The sequence below is a fragment of the Sciurus vulgaris genome (genome assembly GCF_902686455.1).
Source record: "Sciurus vulgaris genome assembly, chromosome: 11".
In the NCBI taxonomy this organism is placed as follows: domain Eukaryota; kingdom Metazoa; phylum Chordata; class Mammalia; order Rodentia; family Sciuridae; genus Sciurus; species Sciurus vulgaris.
This window is the reverse complement of record NC_136472.1, coordinates 104,497,811-104,519,489: the sequence shown is the minus strand read 5'-3', so window position 1 is coordinate 104,519,489 and position 21,679 is coordinate 104,497,811. Positions and strand designations below refer to the sequence as shown.

General features: G+C 34.0%; 1 protein-coding gene across 1 annotated transcript in view; it reads right to left on the bottom strand.

Annotated features, from left to right (window-relative positions):
* The window catches only part of DDX10 (DEAD-box helicase 10), a 394,465-nt gene that overhangs the window by 95,367 nt on the left and 277,419 nt on the right, over window positions 1-21,679 (bottom strand). The window contains 1 exon segment of the mRNA XM_079101583.1: window positions 13,693-13,749. Within this exon segment, the coding sequence (XP_078957709.1) occupies window positions 13,693-13,749 (57 nt within the window).

Here is a 21,679-nt window from a genome sequence, read left to right as displayed (position 1 = left end):
GCAAAAATACTTAAACATGTTCTGTATGTGTGTGTGTGTGTGTGTGTGTGTGTGTGTGTGTATTCTTATTTCTACTCTTCAGTGTTTATTTACCTACTAAATAAAACTCAATATACTTGTTATATTTATTGTGATATAGTCAAGGTCCTCTATTTCAAGTTGTGCTGCTCCACTTGACTCTCTACGCTCTAGGAAAAAATCAATGGGTAATAACATGAGACTTGATGCTCCCTTGCTTACCCTGATGACCTTGATGTCAGTGTGGCACATTCAGTCCCACATAGTTTTTATAAATTGTACTGCTTACAAATTTCTTCCATTTGATTGTTAGTTCCTCAAGAGCAAGTTAATTCTATTTTGACATTAGGCTGTTACAGTTTGGATGTGAAGTGTCCCCCAAAAGCTCCTGTATTTATGGAGGAATATTCAGAGGTGAAATTGGTTAGCACAAAATGACCAACCCGGGTGCAAACTTCATGGATCAGCAAAGCCTTTATTCAGCAGTGGAGATGTACCTCTGGCAGACGCAGTTTCCTGATGAAAAATGAGCCAGTGGCCCAAGGAGGAATCTGTGCTTATATATGTTACAATGAGAGGTGACAATTACTGACAGAGCATGTCAGTTTGGGCACTTCAGGAAACAGACTGTTGTAAGAATTCGAAGTTTGTTTTTACTGGGCAATGTTTTAACTTGGGGAAGAATGGAGGATCTGAGGTCAGTTTATTGCTAATCTCTTTCCCTTCAGGGTCCCACTGTATTGTCACTGGGAAAGGATTTATATGGAGAAAGAGTAATGCTTTGACTTCCTCCCAGAGACTCCCATTTTAGACTTGATGGATATCTCCTTCCCAGGAATTGTCACTGGGTGATGTTTGCTTTCTTCCCAGGGACTGTCCTGTCACTGGAAAAGGATGTACTGGGAAAAGATCAATGTTATCAATGTGTTGCCTTCTTCCCCACTCCTTCTTCCCAGGCCAAGCTATTTTGGGGTTTGTCATGTTCCATATCTTACAAAATTATCAGATTATTAGAGCTATAATCCAATCAGTCCATCCCAATCTGAATGGCCTAGGCAGTAACTATAGGCAAGCAGGCATGGCTGGAGGAGGCGGGTCAGTAGGATCATGCCCTAGAAAGATGCATCTTCCCTATGACTTTTTTCCCCTCCCACTCTGTCTCCTGACTCCACCAGGAGCTGAGTAGCTTTCCCCTGCTAGGTCCTTCTTCCACAATGGGCTGCCTCACTTTGGGCCCAAAGCACTGGAATCAGCTATCTATGTACTGAGACCTCTGAAACCATGAGCCCCAAATACACTTTCTCTCCTCTCAGTTGTTCTTATAGTGCATTTTGGTCTTTTGCTCAGAAATGACTTAATACTTTTATATTCCTTCTTTCACTCTGTTCTTCTCAAAGGAGCACCACAAAAATGCCATGTACCAATTGTACTAAGAGGGGCAAAAATCTTAAGATTAGATAGATGTCAGGAGACAAAGGATTGATAGCAGTCATGTTTAGAATTTATACACAGCTCATGTTAAAGGCAATTCAATTAGGCTGAAGCCTCTGACAATATACTTTATAGTTTTCAAAGAAGCTTTATCAGTATAAATAAATGGATGAGCTTGAAAGTGTTTATCACTTTCAAATGAAGAAAAATGATGACTTTATGTAATAAAAATCAAATTTGTCTCTAGTAAGGGGGGAAATTAATATACATAGCCAAAGATCAAGATGGGTAAAACAATACAATTGCTCCTAATTTTAGCCAAGATCATCTTACAGTCAAAAGACAGATAAGCAATATGATTCTTGATAAGGGAATTTTTGAATCCTACATATCCTATTTCTGCATCATTTTCCAAGCTGCAGAAACAAAGTAACATTTATTTTCACATTTGGGAGAAATAATTTTATAAGTTTTAGGAGGCAAAACATCACCTCTCTTTGAATAAGTGGATCTAAAAGGAAATGTGTACTTGAAGAATATAAATTATTAATTTTCTTTCATAGCTTTCATAAAACATGAATGACTCAAAGGACTAAGGTTCCTATTACTTCAGGAGTTACAAGAGATATCCATAATGCCCTATATTCCTGAATCTACACATTAAAACCTCTATGCTGAAACCACACAGAGAAGTCTAATCTACCCCTTTTTAAAAAATCTTTTCAATTGAAATATGACATACATTCAGAAAAGTACTCCAATCACAAGCATATAGTTTGATGAATTTTCACAAATAATAAGCTGTATAACTACTATTCAGATGAAGAAATCAGGACACTATTAAATTCCCTAGAAGCCACCCTTCTCTTCTTCCTTCCCAGTAACTGATCTCTTCTTTTTCCCAAAGGTGATCCTACCATCATGACATAAACTCAAACATTAGTTTTGCATTTATTTTTTAAAGACTTCATATAAATGGGATACAATGCTATTTACTCTAGTGTATGGTTAATTTTGTTTAATATTATGTTTGTGTAATTTGTCTCTCTTACTATTTGTAGCAGTATTTCTTCCACGGGTATATAATATTTCATTGCATGACTATATCACAATTTATCCACCTTACAGTTTAGGTTATTCCCAGTCTTTAATGAATATAAATAGTGCTGCTGTGTGAATAGCTTTTGATGTAGACATGGAAGCATTTCTCTTAAATGTACACCTAAAAGAGTAATAGTAAGACCAGGTAGATAAATGTGTAGCTTAGTAAATACTGCCAAACTTGTCTCCAAAATGGCTATACCAACAAAGAAAAGAAGAGCTTAGGGAAATAAAGTGATTTTGCACATAAATATATAATGATTTAGAATCAGAGGAAAATTCTGAGACTTCTAATGTGCTACTACTACTCCCTTCTAAACATTCTAGATAATGCTTAGGCCAATCCAAGTGAGAAGACTTATTATTTGAAAAAAGTGAAAGAGAGAAAACAGACACATTCTAAATAAAGCTAAAACTTTTGCATACTAGATCCTGAGACAGAAATTTGAGGAAATTTTATTTTTCTACCAATTTTATTTTTCTACCAATTACAAGCTAAGCCAAGTAACCGATTTGCAATGCCAAAATTTCTTCAATTGTTGAGTGACTATAAATCCTTTCACTTATTTCATAAACTTATTGAGTAAATAGGATAATCTTGATGAAAATACAATGAACAGATAAAACACTCTACATGACATTACAGAACATCTACAACAATACACTCTACAAACAAGGAATTCCAGAGTTCTCACCAATGAAAGAAATCTTTGAATCCTCTACCAATAAAGATTTAGGCAAAGGAAAAAATATCCCCATAAAAAATGCTGCTGACACCTGGTAATATCTTTCCCTAAAGCAAGAAATATAGCAAAGATGAATTATTTCATATTAATAATAGAAGTAATAAGATTACCTAAATATGGCTTTACAGATACTGAACATTTTCACCTATAATTCTTGAGACAAAAAAAAGCTAGTGAGAAAAACAAGTTCTTTTCAATGTTATCTTAGGTGTGTGTGATTATGCCAGGGACAAATTCCTATAGCCACTAAATTTTACACTCTTTGAAACACTAGTTTATGGTGCTCTCCAACAGAAGTCTTTATGGCTTAAAGAAGAGGCAATAAAGCTTTGTTAGTCCACCATTCTGTAGCCATACACAGCAGTGTAAAGGCTTATCCCCCAAGAGTTTTCCTTATCCACAAAAACTATTGCCATTACCACAGGAGTTAGTGAATATTATGATTACTTAAAAATTTAGCATCAGTTATACTGTATGACCCATCTCCAAACTCAAAAAAGGCATTTAGGAATTAGTACAAAATTTTTGTCATTCTTTTTTCTATGTTCCATCTTTCAGGTATTTCCTTTTCTATTGACTTCTTCCTCCTTGAAGAGATAGAGAGCAAAGCCTCTTCTTCCTTTTAAGAAACAGTGTTCTCCCCCATCTCTTTTCTTTCTCCCTGTGCTCCACTGTCTCAGGAATATGGCTGCTTCTGTTTATACGCTATATGACAGTATTCTTGATCTTTTCTGGTATAACAAGATGTTCAGCATTAAATTATTTACAAGATAATAATTTTACAATTGGCATGTCATTTAAGAAAATAAAAGACAAAAAGACACTATAAATTTAGTAAAGAAACAAATTGATATTTTGTTAATCTTAACAGCCTTTACCTACTTTTAAGCAATGATAATATTTATGTACAGTGTAGATATTATATAGTTAATAAATAGTTGTAAGAATTTTAGAAATTTCTAGTAATTTAGAGGACCCACACAGATTCTTGTACCATAGACTGAGAATTACTAAAATCAAGTCTTTTGGTAATTCTCAAGCCTTCTATTTTCTCATATAAATGAAAGGGTTCTGAGTTGTTTAGCAAAATCTTAAGGAAGGAGTAAACGATCCACATGCTTTTTTTTTAATTTGAAATTTTTTTGTGTCCTAAGGCAGAAATTATGAAGGTATAATTTCTCAACAGCTAATATCAAATTTATTAATAGCAAAAAATGACCTCATCATGCAGACCATCAATACATGGTGATGCATACAAAAATATGGACGAATGTTCTACAGACCAGTCTTACAAGCATGATGGTCACATATACATATACACACTCCCACATACACAGTGTCTACATAGTATGTAAACATCAGAACAACACACATGGCCACATAACTACCAAATGGTCACAAAGATTCAAATAAACATAATGTGTTCTATTACAGAAAATCTGTCTATAAATCCCAAACTATGGTACAGTCATGTCATTTAATGGCATCGTTAGTCAAATGGGACACTGTACAAACATCAGAACATACTTACACAAACCTAGATGGCACAGGTCAAACACTTGATGTGGTCTCTTGATGCAATCAGGAGACACAGTAAACATGAGATGTATGAGACTGCTTTCTTCCTATGTAACATGGCACACTGTTTTAAGTAATTTTTAATTAGAAGGATTACACTCTAAAGTAAAGATAAAAAAAATGAGGTAGCCCATCTGTGAACAATGAATCAATATGCAGCCTGTAAAAAATTAAAAGCTAAATTAAAAAAAAAAAATTTTAAATCAATACAAAAAAGCATAGTATAGTAAATAGACCATCACCAGAATCATTTCTTATCAAGTGTTATACACTGTAAGTAGCTGTATGTGATATGCTTTCATATGACTGGCAATAATACCACAAACACATGAGTAATGTGTTGCTTTACAACATTAACAGTTGAATTATCATTAAACTATAGGAATTTTTCAGCTCAATTGTAATCTTATGAAACTATGGTTATAATATACTTTCTGTTGTTGACTAAAACATTGTTATATAATGCATGAAATGACAAGTTTCCTCTAATTTGAGATAAGTTGAATAAATCATGACTAAGTATAAAAAGCATGATGGGGACTGATTTACCCTATTTGAACCTAAAGGACCACCGAATGGAGCAGAGTGCATTAGGTCATTTACTAACTAACACAAGAAACATATGGAATATGCAAACAGATACACATACAGTTTTTGGGGCACCATACTCAAATGTGGAATGAGTCTATTTTCCCCCAATTTTATCTGGTTACAATGTTTTATTATGAAAGTTACCTTTAAGAAGCAACATTCTCCAAGAATATTAGAAGAAATACCTCCTGAAATACTAATCATTAAAATTCTGCCTCAATCTGACATTACACTGCAAGTTTAAAAAGTAACAGATCTTGTATTCTGAAAAATTTCTTGTTTTCAGAGTTAAAGTCTTATCTAGGACAGGTTTAACATGAACTGCATCAGTGGTAAAAGTAGGGTGGCAGAGAAAGGCCTGGAGTAGAATGCTAGCTCTTTTATAATCTGATTATCACATTTGTTACAATAATTCATTCAGGCAACCTATGCTCAATGGCATAAAATGCGTATTACCATGACACTGTCAGAGATTTTAGCAGGATCCTCTTTTTTTGGTCAATCAAATATTGATGAATAAGGACCTAGATTGCAGAGTGAAGTGTTAGGTTCCAAAGTGAACAAGAAGGACAAAAATGAACACAATCAAGTTACCCTAGAATATCATCCATAAAGTACAATATAAAGTACAAGTAAAAGTATATAGTTTTGTGTATTCAAACCATAGTATAGTATGAGGACTTTATAAGTTAAATTAGGGGGGAGGAAAAGCAAAACCAGTAAGCACATGTTAGTAGAGTTCTTAGTCACATATATCTAAAATAGAAAAAGTTTTTAAAAAAGTATTAATTTCTTAGTAAGTACAATATGAGTCAAGTATTCTAAAGGGAACCTGATTGCCTACAGTGTTTACTACATTTGAATATTAAGGATCTATAACCTTAATGCCAAGTTCATCAACTTTTTTTAACACAAACAGGGGAGGAGGAGAGCAACTTGGAAAGGACTGAGTGTATTAGATACACCCCATCTCATAGAAGTTGAAATGCAGCTGGGTGTGGTGGCACATGCCTCCAATCCCAGTGACTTGGGAGGCTGAGGCAGGAGGATCTCAAGTTCAAAGCCAGCCTCAGCAACTTAGCAAGACCTTGTCTGAAAATTAAAAATTTTAAAATGGGACGTGGGGGGCTGCGGATATGGCTCAATGGTTAAGAGCCCCTGGGTTCAATTCCTGTTACCAAAAGAAAACAAAAACAAAACAAAAAACGAACTTGAAATGCATAAATGCAGGTCCAGTGCAGTCTAGAAGCCCAAGTGCTTGATCTGAAGGTGTCTATTACTGACCTACCACTAACATATAAAATGTTAAGTGTAAGAATATACCTACATTTCATTAATTCAGTCAATAAATATTTACAGAACAATAACTATATGTCAGACATGGGGAGGACCTCTATTCCTGCTCTCAAGTTTACAGTCTAGTAATGAGACAATCACTAAGTACCACAACAGAATAATGTACAAATACAGCAGTGCAGAAATAAAATTCTAGATCTACCTGAAGGAGGCAAGAAAGGCATCAAAACCAAACTACTGCAAAGAGGTAGAAGCAATAGAGTAGCCTAAAAATTAGGGTTAAAAAAAATCAAAAACAATAGGGAAATATGTCATGCTTTACTGATCTTCATAGGCTGGAAATAATAAAATACTTTAAAATCATTGACTACTGGGAGTAAAGGAATGTTTCATCATAACCAATAGGAAATTCCTAATATTTTGTATCTATTTCTTTGTGTAGTTACCTATAAAGGGGAACTAATTATAAACAGAGAGCAATTTATTTGCAATTGCTTTTTCTGCTTTTAAGACTCTCACAGGTGACTGTTTGACTGCCTTGGAAAAGACGAAGGCCTGAAGCTTAAGGGTCAAGGCTTCAGTCACCGAAAGTACATTTGAGTCCTGGCTCTGCCATTTCTTAGTTGTGTGGCTTTGGATAAGTTACTTAAACTTTTTAATCCTTGATTTGCTCATCTACAAAATGGAGATAATACTAATGACCCCAAAGAGCTGTCAGTGAGGATTAGCTTCAATTATGGCTAAGGTCTAAATGTTTCCCCAAATTTATATACCAAAATCCTAATAGCCAATGTGATAGTATTAGGATGTGGGGGTCTTTGGGAGCTGATTAAGTCATGAGGACTGAGTCCTCATGAATGGGATTAGTGCACTTATCAAAGTACTGAGGGAACTGCTGTTGTCTTGCTTTCTCTACCACATGACCACACAGGAAGATGACCATAGATGAACCTTTAGAAGGCATACCCTCAGTAGACAGTAATCCAAACTATTGATATGATCTTGAACTTTCCAGCCCAAACTGTGAGAATAAATTGTTATTTATAAGCCTCTAGTATTTTGTTATAACACTGTAAATGGGCAAAGACCATCACAATATTCATAACATGGTAAGAAGTCAATAAATGATAGTGGCCACTATTATAGTGTCCACATAGTTTAATATATGACCTTGTAAATAAAATAAAGCTAGTAAAACCATAAACCTATACTGTGCTCTTTAGTATCTTTTACATCACTGTAGGCAATGTGTAAGGTAGGATAAAAAGCATATATATGAGCACCTAAAGACCCAAGTTCTAGCCCGGTTTTGCTACAATTCAGTTGTAGGACACTGGAAAAATGATCTGTTCCTCAAAAGCTTCACTTCCTCATCTGCTAAATTGTTATTTGAAATATAAAAATTTTCTCTTTACAAGTCTGAGCTCTGGGGGAGGAGGGAATGGGGAATTTTTGTTTAATGAATACAGAGTCTGGGAGGATGAGAAGGGGTCTAAAATGGCTAGTGATAGCAGCTGTTCAGCAGTATGATGTCCTTAATGTAAATTAATAGTACACTTAAGGAAGACTAAAATGGCAAATTTTATGCTATGAGTTTTACTGTACTGAAGGAATTTTGTTCAAGTTTGTGCTAGAGTCTACATCCCTTCAAGTCATTTATTTATTCATTAACACCACTCATCACTTAGATATTTTCTAAGTGCATATAATGAAGTCAAACCATGACAAGTGATAGAGATATAAGGGAAAACAAGACTTAGAAATGAGCAGGAGAAGCAGATGCATATCCAAATAAACAAGTGCTATAAAAGATCAGAGGTTCTCTGTAGAGGAGACCACAGCAGGAGTTTCAAAAGCAAGAGTCCATAAACACCTAAGAGGGTCAGAAAAATCTTCATAAATTATTTTTGCTTAGTCTCAAAAGAAGAGCAGGTATTCATGATGGTATGACCATATTCCTCCCTTTCCTGAAGTTAACTATAAATAATCATGACTAGAGAAGAACAATTCTCAAGAAAGGGAGCACTGCAAGCATGACTTAAATAATTCAAGATAGTTATGAGTTCAGCATAGTAATCCCCTTCTTATTCATTATCACCAAAGAAAGAGAAAAACAGACTACTATATTAATCCCCAAGCAATTCATACCAACACTAGAAACACAAAGACAAAACAGGGTCTTCATAGCTAATTTTGGTAGATATTAAAGGGAAAGAGCAAGTTATCTAAAAGAGTATTGATTATTAAAATAGGACAGTATATTTCATCTTATTACAGTATAAAACAAGGTATTATGCAAAGAGTTCACTTAGAGAACCAAATGACTTGTTTTAGGGCACTATTCAGTAAGTGATTGTATTAGAACATGGCATTTCTGCCTACCAAAATGGAAAAAAAATCTTAATTGGTATTTATCAATAATGCACTGTCAAAAATGAATAAATGCAAAGCTTTTATTCTTTGAGGAACTAAACCATCACCAACCTTTAATGTCCTATTTATAGCTTTATGTGAAATCATCATTTAGCAAATAAGCTTCTAGCAAAGAAAGAAAAAAAATATCTTCAAATATGGAGAGGATGAGGACCTTCACTAGGAACCGTTCAGCACAATTGTGCCTTTCATAACATAGCTCAGAAATCAAGATCATACTGGAAACACACAAACAATATCATGATTAAAAGTGTGGAAAAAAATTTAAAAGTAAGAAATTGGCTGTGAAAAAAATGTCTTTCATTTTGTTACATGTTGAGAAGAGGACCGGAAAGGTTAATGATGTGCCCCAGGTCACCAAGCAACTTTGAGACATGGCAACGCTTTCTAGATCTCAGACATCAGACTTTTAATAAATCCTACTCTATTTCCAAAAGTAGCATAGCCCAAGATAATTCTGAGGATCTATTCCTCAAATTTCAGCGTGGTTATTCACTTCTTCATATTTCTTCTAAATCCTTACAGCCACAGAGATTAGAACAAGCAGGTGTGACTATCAAAGCAACAGAAAAGCTAGCTGGATATGAGGGAAGCTACATTTCCCGGATATGTAACTTCTATGAACCAAAGGCAATATAGTCCACTGAGCATTGCTACAAATAGTTTTTCATATCTCAGTTTAAAATATCTAAGTTATAAGAATATTTGATATTCTCTTAGCTAAGTAGAAGTAATTCTATTGTACAGTTCAAGTATTCCTTGCTAAAGAAAGTTTTGATTTTAAAAAAAGACATAATTCCCAAACCACTAATATTGGGTCTCTAGGAAATGTTCCTAAGAATTTCACCTTCATATTTCTCTTCCATTCTGGATACTGTAGATAATGTATTCTAGGCAGATCTTAGATGTGAATTTTAACAAAAAGCTATATTAGTTTTGGTTGTTGTTGCTCTTTGTTTTATGTGGTACTAGAGACTGAACCCAAGGTCTTCACACGTGCTATGCAAGGACTCTATCTCTTAACTATATTCCCAGTCCTTTTTTGCTTTTATTTTGAGACAAGTTCTCCCTAATTTGCCAAGGCTGGCGTCAAACTTGGTCCTCCTGTCTTATTCTCCCAAGTTGCTAGAACTACAGGTATGCACCACCTTACCTAGCTGAATCAGGTTCTTGAGAGATCCATTCCAACTTTATTTTACTGTACTCATACTTAAAGACAATATATTATTTTTAGAACTACAATGTGCTAAGAAAAAGCTAACCAGTATCATCATTTCTAAAACGAGAACCCACATCACTAAGTCTTCACTTTCTGGAAAATAAGATATTTCCATTAGCTTCATTGTTAACACTTCTCCCAAATTTAAAAAATACCATGTCCTCTATATTCCTCCTATATAATAACACATTTACTGTATGATACAAGAAATAAAGACAGTGAACCCACCCTTTCTCACACTTTCAGTTTCTACATGCTAATTCTTTAAAATAGCTTATCAAGAGGTAAGACAACCACACTCACTGGCATATTCAGTCTGCAAAATACCACTTTATCATTAAATATCTTTTGGATATCTTACAGGTTCAGGGCTCAAAGAAATGCTCTAGATTGAATCTGATTCAAGTGCCTCAGAAGGTAACATCCTCAAGCCACACAATAATTATGTTTAAATAAGATTAAAAGGTATACTTTAGTATTAAGTCACATGAGCCATTTAAAGGACTGACACTGTAGAGAAACCTGACCATTCCATCATATATTTCTTCTTACATATCATAAAACTTTGAGTCCTCACCCCTTTGCCAATTCTCTTCAAATAATAGATCAGTTTTCCAAGGGGAAACTGAAAAGTTAGGAGAGTTCTGATCTCCCATCACTTTCATTTGAGAAAAGCTGGGTGTAGAAAATTTGTTCAAGTTATATCCTTGGATCTATCAGTGAACCTGAACCTATCACTGCTGCCAGTTCTCAGAGTCTTGAAGAATGTTTTAGTCCTGACTACAAACTGGCCAGTCAGTCATCTGGTAACATCACTCTTACTAGAGGCCACCTGTCTGCACACTCAGAGAAGGGTTGTGAAATGGAGGCAGCTGAACTATTCAGAGAATGACAAAGCAAAGCCTCATTCCAAAGCTCCTGGCTAAAAAGGCAAAGCCATGTTAGCTGCAGTACAATCCTTAGTGGTTATACAGAAATTAGACCTTCTCTTGACAAGAAAATCCCTCTAATTTTCTGGATGCCAGAAAATAAACACACAGGAAAAACATGAAAGGGGGAGAGGATAGAAGGCAGGGACTTAACTCAAGCAGTTCACACTTGAGTTCAGCCCAATGGAAAAACCGAACTCTTGTGGCTTTCACAGTTTATCTCCCCACTGACACAATATTAAAACCAAATACAGCTGAGCAGGGATGGTGCATGGCTTATAATCCACAACTTGGAAGGTTGAGGCCAGCTTGGGGCAACTTAATGAGACCCCTGTCTCATAACAAGCCAACCAATCATGGGCTAGGTGTAGCTCAATGACAGAGGTCTTGCCTAGCACGCACAAGGTCTCGTGCTCAATCCCAAGTACCACATACTACATACACACACACACACACACACACACACACACACACACACAAATATGTAGGGAAGGAAAGAAAAGCAAATTCAGAGAGTAGGCTCAGTGGTGAGTATGATTTCTTACAGTTCAAATAATTATGAAAAGATCAGGCACACAACATCAACGAGGCATAAAAAAAATAAACTGTACTGAGTAATACAATCTTTCCCTTAAAATCAAAGGGAAATTGTATTCAGACACCCCATAAATACCAAAGTACCTTTGGTACTTAGGTGTGGAAGATATCTAAGTCCCTTATATAAAATGGGATGAAACCTACATAACTGTTCCTATATAATTAAATCATCTCCAGATTACATATAATGCCCAATACAATGTAAATTCTATATAAATTATTAAACTGCATTTTAGGGAATAATGGCAAGAAAAATTCTCTATATGTTCAATACAGATATAACCATAAGCTTTGCTACGCTTTCATCTCTGGTGGGGTAAAATCTATGGATACAGAACAATGGACACAGAGAGCTGACTACATGAGCAAACACGCACAAATATACATAAAGGAAATATGTAACAGGGCTTTCGTTTGACTCTAGATTGTATCTTTCATTTCATACTTTTATTTCCAGAAAGGAGCATTAGTGGAAACAAAAAAAAAAAAAAAAAAGCTTATTTTTATGCTGAACATAGCAATATTCCTAAATATCAAGTGATTTTCATTAGGGTTAAGATTTTCTTGTTAAGTTCTTCCAAACACAGGCCCGAAGATCTCATTTTCCTGGCATAGTAGTTCACATCTCCATTTTAAAAGCATATGCAGAGGTCACCACCTGCTTTAGCAGTCAGGTTATACATACTGGGACTTTCATTTTGGGGCACTTTTGAAAATAGTGATATTAAATACTGAATATAGGGCTGGGGAGATAGCTCAGTTGGTAGAGTGCTTGCCTTGTAAGCACAAGGCCCTGGGTTCAATCCCCAGTACCCAAAAAAAAAAAAAAAAATACTGAATATAAGCAGTCTTTTCATCTTACACTATAGAGTAATTGCTTCTCACTTCAGAATTATAGCATGAGTTATCATCTCTGACTTGCTTTCTAAGTGCTATGGCCAGCATAGAAAAAAAACGACAAAGAACTTTATGGGCTTACTCAAGGGAGTCGGATCTTTGCTAACTGCCAAGAAGAAATCATGGCTAGTCAGGCATAGCACAATGAGATACAGCATGAGAAATGAACATACATTACTGGGCCCTGGTTCTAGGACATCATTTGTACAAAATGTCCTTAGAATGCAGAAACTACACCCTTCTTGGTATGAAACCCCCAGAATAAAAAAAATCATATCAGCTCATTGGATGTTGTTTATAATTATACATATATATTTCAGGGAAACTGTTCATAAATATTTGCTGAATATTATTTGCAGAATACAGTTAAGATGAGAAAATATAGAAGTGCTTTCACTATATTCTGGGAGCTGAATTGTAGAACACCAAAGCTCTCAGAATTACTTACTATTAAGTTCAAATAGATCATCTACCTACTCTAATGATAATAAAGATGGAAAATCCTATCAGGGCCTGGACCATGGAGTCAACTGTATTCTGTATGTATGGAGGTATAAAATACAATGGGGAAAAATGGTAGATATATATAGCAGGAGCCCAATGAACAAATTATTTAGGCATGTTTCATGCTGCATCACAGAGGAAACAAATGAATATAAGAAAGTAAACAGGCTACAAAGGCTTAAATCCAACTAGAATGTCCTGATGCATAAATAAATACAAAAGGCATACCAAAGAAAGGGATTTAAACTCTATTTCAAAATTATAAACATTGTTTTTATCAAATACAAATTCCCTTCAATTATATTTTAAGAGAGTTGAAAAGAAAAAAAAATCCATATATATAAATCCTTACCTTTGCTTGTCTCTTGTTGGCTTCTCTTCTGGCTTCCCTTTCTTTCAGTCTCTTCTCCTATAAGAAGGATGGGGGGAATAAGCAACATATGAACTTTTATCTATTATACATAAAACAGATTACACAGTTATTACTGTTTTATTTTTTAAAGTCAACTGATATGTGTCATTCATTTTTCAGTAAACACTGAAACACTTGTTGTGGAACTGGCGTAAGTATTAAAAATCATTAAGTACATGTCAGACAGATCTGAAATCAAATGCTAGTTTCAACACTTACTAGCAACTTATTGTGCAGTCTTGAGTTCCTTATACCTTCTAACTCAAAACAGAGTGGAAATAATTAGAGCACACATTTGTAAGGTTGAAGTAACAATTCCAGAAAATACCTAAGTGGTTAGCACAGTGTCTGATATATGACTGATAAACAATGCCAGCAAAGGAATAAAAGGAAGAAAACATACAGTCTTGACTATTTCCCTTGTCCTCTATTTGAAATGGAATTTAAAGAAGATATGAAATCCTGGGGGTTCTTCAGAAAGAAACATTCTTGCAAGATGTGTTATTTTCATATTTTATAATTTCCTCATTAGTCTTCCACCAATCACAAAGTAGGTTGGAAATGCATAACAGGATTTTTTAAAAAAAGAAAAAGAAACATACATGATATTAAAATTCAAAACAATAAAATTACTTAGCTAAATAGTAAAAAAAAAAAAAAAAAAAGCCATTTTAAAATCTAAAAACCAACAAAGAAAAATCTATCTTCCTCTCCAAACAAAGTATTAACGAAGAGGCTATTCCTGAGAGCCTGTTTGGAGGTTCTAACAGGAAAGCACAGCTACTAGTAAACCCTTCTTAAAAATTGTCCTTCCTCCAACTAAGGAAGATGGTTCTCTTCAACTGAGCACATTTCTGGAGGGGTGGACCTAGAACAGTAATGATAGGGACACCTGCCTAGCCATCCAGATCACCTTCATGTCCAAATAAGTTATTCTTAATCCTAAACTCCTCGTAGTTTGTTTTTTTAAATGTTAATGAACTACTAGGTCAATGAAAAAAGTAAATAAATAGTTTTCATGTAGTAAGAAGAAAACACAATCATGATTCACATATTGCATTAAACTATGTCGTAACATGAAAGTGACTAAGGGTTCTACATTGGGCCTTGTTTCATTCCATTATATTTTACACATAAATGTCTTCCTTCAGATTCATAAACAATCCCAATCCATTACTCTGAAAGTAGAATTGCTAAATTATATGTTGCTAGGTTTACAGACTTCTTTAAGATAAAGTAAGAACATAAATGTTAAAAGTCTACAAGAGATCAAACACTAATGTCAATAAGAATGGAGTTCACCAGGCTTGTAGATTCCAGTTTCTATAGCTTCAGATTACACAGTAGAAAAATTAAATTCTAAGTGAACTTGAAAATTCAAATTAAAATGGCTGTTGGTTATGTGTTGTTCTAAGTAATTCCTACCATGAAATTATTTTTCTGTGACTATTCTTTTTCTTTCCCAGCTTGGAAATGATGGTTAGTACTCTGATTTCCAAATAAATATACAACTAGCAGGGACATTCTATTATTACACAATTACACCATAACATTCTAAAGATTATATGGAAGTTGTAGAAATCAACAGGAACAAGAGGAGTTAAACAAAAACTCAAAAAGGATTTACTTATTGTAAAGAGTTTATTTTTTATGAGGAGATTAATCTCAAAGTTGGGTCTTCATATGCCATATCTAGAGCTTTTTCCAATACATTCTAAGAAAAATAAAAATGTTCACATTTGGGGGTTAAATAGTTAACAGGTGTGACCTTTAACAACCCAAGAAAATAGTACCAGTATTTTAACAGCAGCCAATTATGCTGTAGTTATTATCCCAAACTCTATCCCTGAATGGGTTCTCTAATGAGATTATGACAATGTACTGCCTCTGAAATAAACTCCAAGTTCTTCAATTTGTGGGAAAAAAAATAGGTTAATGGATGACTATTTCTAAATAATTTGCACCCCAATTTTTCATAAAGTTGGCACCAATTACTGATTTTCTTTGAATATTAGCAGACTACAAAATACATACAGCAGCAAAATAGTATTAGGAAAAAATGAAATAATATTATTTTTTTGCTTAGTTGCTGGCTCTAGTTTGTGGATGCATGCATTTATTAATTTTATCTCTCTTCTGTTTCCACGACTCAAAAAAAGGACAATTTAAGCCTATTATCAAAAAAAAAGATGCTAAAATTGAACATAACACTAATTTTATGCCATTCTACAATAAGAATGACTTTCAAGATTTTGTTGCTTAACCTACTTTTAAATCTACAGCTATATTAAATACTAATTACAAAGATCAATAAAATTGTACTTTCTACAATATGTATTTGTCCAAAAGTACATTACCACTTTTTGTTATTTTCTCACCAACAGTAACAGTTCTCAAGAATTATCAGCAATGTGCTATGCATTTCACTATAAACTTGTATTTCAAAAACCTATCTAATAGAATTTATGAGATATTAGTTTCCCCATTTTATAGTGGAAAAAATGGAAGGGCCAAAATAATGAGGTCACTTGGCTGATGTCATGTAGGACAGTGACAAGCCTGGGACTAGCCTGAGTTCATGGAAGGTACTGTAACATACTACTACACTCCATATTCCTTCAGTAGAAATGTTCATTTAACTTTGTAGAGTCATATGTAGTGTTTTTATCACATCAATATGGTTTAGACAAGTAGTGCTCTTTCTTTTATTACTGATAGTCTGCTACTATGAATCTTTTCATTCTGGTAGCATTTTTTGTGGCATTTATGGATTTTACCTAATTAATTTTTGCCAGTCTCCTACGCGGAACACATAATTGACCACGCTTAACAGTCACAAAATTTTTGGTTGTAATTATTCAAAAATGGCTTTCTGCTAACACATTAGAATACCTGAAAATGACACTTCAATTTGCAAATAACCTCACCATCAGAAAAGCCCTGTCTATCCAACTAGACAATCTATATTCTGAGCATTTCATCTAGCTGGTCTGAATCACAGCAGAAAAAATATTGGCGATTTTCTACTTCTACCACAGTTCAATATTAATTCATTATAGTCCTTAAAAGGTATCTTATGTTTCAGATTTCAATATCAGCATTCACATGTGAATGCAAAAGCAATCATTTTGCCTTCTGACATTTTCTTACTCTAGTCTCAAACTGATGAGTGACATCCACAGACACTTACAAAATGGTCAAAACATGAAAGGCAAGTGCATATAAAGAACTCAAAAAACTCTACTCCAAGAATTCAAATAATCCAGTCAACAAATGGGCTAAGGAAATGAATAGACACTTCACAGAAGATGATCTACAAGCATCAACAAACATAGGGAAAAATGTTCAACATCTCTAGTAATAAGAGAAATGCAAATCAAAAACCACCCTAGATTTCATCTCACCCCAATTAGAATGGCGATTATCAAGAATATGAGCAACAACAGGTGTTGGCGAGGATGTGGGGAGAAAGGTCACAGCATACCTTGCTGGTGGGACTGCAAATTAGTGCAGCCACTCTGGAAAGCAGTGTGGAGATTCCTTAGAAAACTTGGAATGGACCCGCCATTTGACCCAGCTATCCCACTCCTTGGCCTATACCCAAAGGACTTTCAAATCAGCATACTACAGAGATCAGCCACATCAATGTTCATAGCTGCTCAATTCACAATAGCCAGACTGTGGAACCAACCTAGATGCCCTTCAATTGATGAGTGGATAAAGAAGCTGTGGTACATATATACAATGGAATATTACTCAGCCATAAAGAATGATAAAATGATGGCATTTGCAGGCAAATGGATGAAATTGGAGAATATCATGCTAAGTGAGATAAGCCAATCTCAAAAAGCCAAAGGACGAATGATATCGCTAATAAGTGGATGATGAAACTAATGGGGGGAGGGCAGGGTTAGTGTTAGGGTTAGAGTTAGGGTTAGGGAGGGGGGCAAGTAGGGAGGAAGGAAGCACTGTATAGAGGGAAAAGACGGGTGGGAGGGGTGGGGGGAAGGGAAAAAATAAACAGAATGAATCAAACAACATTACTCTATGTAAATTTATGATTACACAAATGGTATGCCTTTACGCCATGTACAGAGAAACAACATGTATCCCATTGTTTACAATAAAAAATAAATAAATAAAAACAAAGACAACCATCTTTTAATACCTGGATGAAACAAAAGAAAAATAATTTGACAGTACATCAGTTAGAAACTTTATTGTAAAATGTTATGTTAGTACTCTGCCTGAAAAAACAGACAAGAGTAAACAGTTCTCTTTAAAATTAAAAGAAAAGGAAGTAAAATTACAGGAATTCAAGATTTTGGAAAAGATATAGGGAAGAGAAAATACCTTTTCTTCATTACTGAGGGTAAAATATATACATACATATATATATATATATATATATATATGACATGTCAAAGATAAAAAGGTCAGAGTACTTGAGGCCAAAATATAATTTAACTTTATTATATTCAGTAACTTAGGTTCCCCCCTCAATATGGTTAAATGTTTTAAATCTTTTATTTTTTCAATTTTATTTCTAAATGAGTAATGTCACCAAAAACTATTTTCCTATTTCTAGGAGAGTACTAATGCCCAAAAACTATTTTATGCCACACAAAGGTAGACAAAATTTTATCTTTAGTTCTACCATGCTTCAAATGATACAATATAAGGAGAGCATGAAATTCAATAATGAAATCAAATTCAATTCAAGGAAGGAGGAAAACAGAAAATCACATTTCAAGGTACACAATACTCCCCTTATTAGCTATTATAAAGCTTTTGGGCTCACACCCACTATAGGTCCTTATCTTCCAGAAAGGAAGATACCATGTAATATTGATTCATACCAGCAGTCATGACAATGTATCTAAACCTTTTTCATTCTCTGACAGTACCTAGATCTATTTGTTAGATCTGAAAATTAAAACTCATTTTTCAGGAAGTAATGGAAACATAACCCACTTGGAGAGTTTCAGGTCACTGTGACAGTTTGGAAAGGAGTAAAGCAGAAACTATCACACAGGGGTCAAGAGGATATCTAGCTTTATTTAAGTACAGGTAAGAAAATTGATTCAATAAAAGTGCCTAAAAGAATGTTTATCAGAATTTTGAAGCCTAAAGAGATTCCCTGCTCTCCAAGGACAAAATCCTAGAAAACATAAAACCCTTCCCAGCAACTCAGAACACAATGATATTCTTTGATCTGTTACCTATTCTATGAAGTTTCATTTGAACAACATAAAAAAGTAGTCTTATATATATAAATCTAAAACACTTATAATAAAAATATGAAGATAGGTAGAAAAACACAAATTAGTTTGGAAACAATGAATTCACTAGTTAATTTCTTTGAATATTTGATGAGCCTGCCCTGTGGCCCTGTGGTTCTAGGCATAAAGCAACAGACAGTTGAGCCTCCTGTGACCTTTGTTGTCTATCACCCCCTTTATCCTATCAAATTGGATACCATTAGCACCAAACTACTCGGTGCTCCTAAATCCAAGTCTCCAACTATTATCCATCAATATAGCCATCACCCAACCTCCTAAACATCATATCGTATTTCAATAATTCGTAAAACAAAAAAATTGAAGTGGAAGTTTAAAAAAATCTCAAAGACTTATCACAAAGTTGATAGAACCATTGGGGATAGGGAAGGGACATTGGTCAAAGGATACAAAGTTTTAATTAGACATCAGAAATGAGTTCTAGGGACTGTGCAACATAGTGACTATGGCTGATAATACTGTGTGTTATAAATTCAGGTAGACCATGATTTAAATGGTCACACCACAAAAACAAGTAATAATCATTTGACAATGGTAAATCAATTAGCCTGATCTGATCAATGTTCAATGTATATCTTGTAACAATAACAATGTATCCCCTAAATATACCATTTGTATTAGAACACAAATAATACAGATTAATAAAAATCTTAACATAAGTTAAAATTTTTTAATGAAAAAAATTTTATATCCCAGTTGTAATATTTTAAGAAAAGTATAAATATTAGAATAACAGTAGAAATTACATAGCTTTCCAGAATTTGGTAGGCGAAAAATAACAAGGTCAAACGACAGGTGTGAGTAAGAGGGAGGAAAAAAATAAGAGAAACAAAATGAATATCTGAGTCCTACATTACAAAGGCTGAGAACACATCTAAAACTATGATTTAAGACTGTTAACTTTATAAGCTAGAAGAAACAACTATGTGTCAGGATCATAAGACAAATGCATTTACATATTAAAAGACCTTTTTAAACAAAAAATATCATAATGAAATACTTTGAGCAAGTTGGGGAAAGAAATTCTAAAAGCTTATAGATAACCTAAAATCAACACACAATTAAAAAACTATATGTGAAATAGAGAATCATGCCATCAGTTTTATGGAATTTTCTTTTTTTCCATGTAAAATTCATCAGGCAAATCATTATTCATGATTTTGTGTCCAGAAGTTTCCTTTCGCCTTTTTCTATCTTCATGAAATAAAGCTTATTCCCAGATTCTAATAGTTAGTATTTTCACAATTTTGGGGGGACATACAACTCTTCTTAGTACATTTTCACAGAGGGTAACAAAATTATGAGTGACAATCTCCAAGGGAGACACACTATATTTGCCCAAATCAAAACGTCATACCAGAAGAACCAGTATTATTGCCATCATGGCAATATTCTCAATTAGTATCATAATATTATTTCAAAATCAACATGTGTTTAAGTAGCAATTAATTGAAACAAATAATCTGTTCAGGATTACTAATAATTTAATTTTTTAAGTGAAATTTTGTAACTACTGGGAAATAATGTGAACAAAAAAGGAAATGTCAAAGAAAAGTAACATGATTTGTCATGGAGGAAAAATTATAAATAAAAACTTTATTTTCCCAAACAGTAAAGGCAATTTTATTTCCATGTCTTGACTGGATCTATACAGGCAGAAGCTCTCACTGATCATCAAGGCTAACTCCTATTCTCTTTTTATTTTTAGCAAAGTAAAGTCCAAATTAGTGACTGGTTACCCAAATTAGACTAGGTAATGCGATACTCAGCAATCAAATACAAGTATTCTCCCTGACAATCCAGTACTTTTTCCACTGAACACCACTACTGCTTCACTATGCCAAACAATACAATTTACCATTTCAAACTATATTTCACATATCTTCTGGGCAGAATTCATTCCATGACAGTTTGGTGCACAACTATTTTGAATACACACACTGTATTTTATGCATGTTATTGTAATAAACATACTAATTCAGAAGTGCTCACAAATGTTTTTTCTCTACTTTGATAAACACAAATATGTGTACGTAAATGTTACTGCTGAAAATACTACCGAGAAACCATGTGAGTTGAGTATTGGATAGCATTTACATTCAAGTTGCAACTATTCTAGCTATCTCTTTGTGCTCTTTTCTGGCTCCCATTTATAAGCTATGCCACGGGCTACCATATGTAGGATATACCTTTTTTATCTGAAATAGAAACCTTCCACTGATTTTTTTTAAAAGACTTCACTCCCTCCTAGTACCAGTACTATGGAAAGATCTGGTGATTTCTCTTTGAAGTATGTCAGCTCAAAACTACTTTCTTCAACCTTGTTGTGAGACAGTCAATGAGACTGTTTAAAACTATGGTATATTTTAACAATGGTGCAAAGAAAATTAAAATTAAAAACTCAAAAATAAGTGAAAGAAGAAAAGTATAAACAGTATATACAGTAGGCTATCTCTCAGGTAATAAAAGGAGAACTAAGAATATGTATTTCTATTTACTCCTCTTTACATAAAGAGAAGGATGAATTAAAAGGAAATAAAAAACAGCTATCATGAAAGACAATTATAGGCACAAGCAAAATTTTTCAATATTCTTTTTTACATCTTGATTTTGGAATTATGTAAATA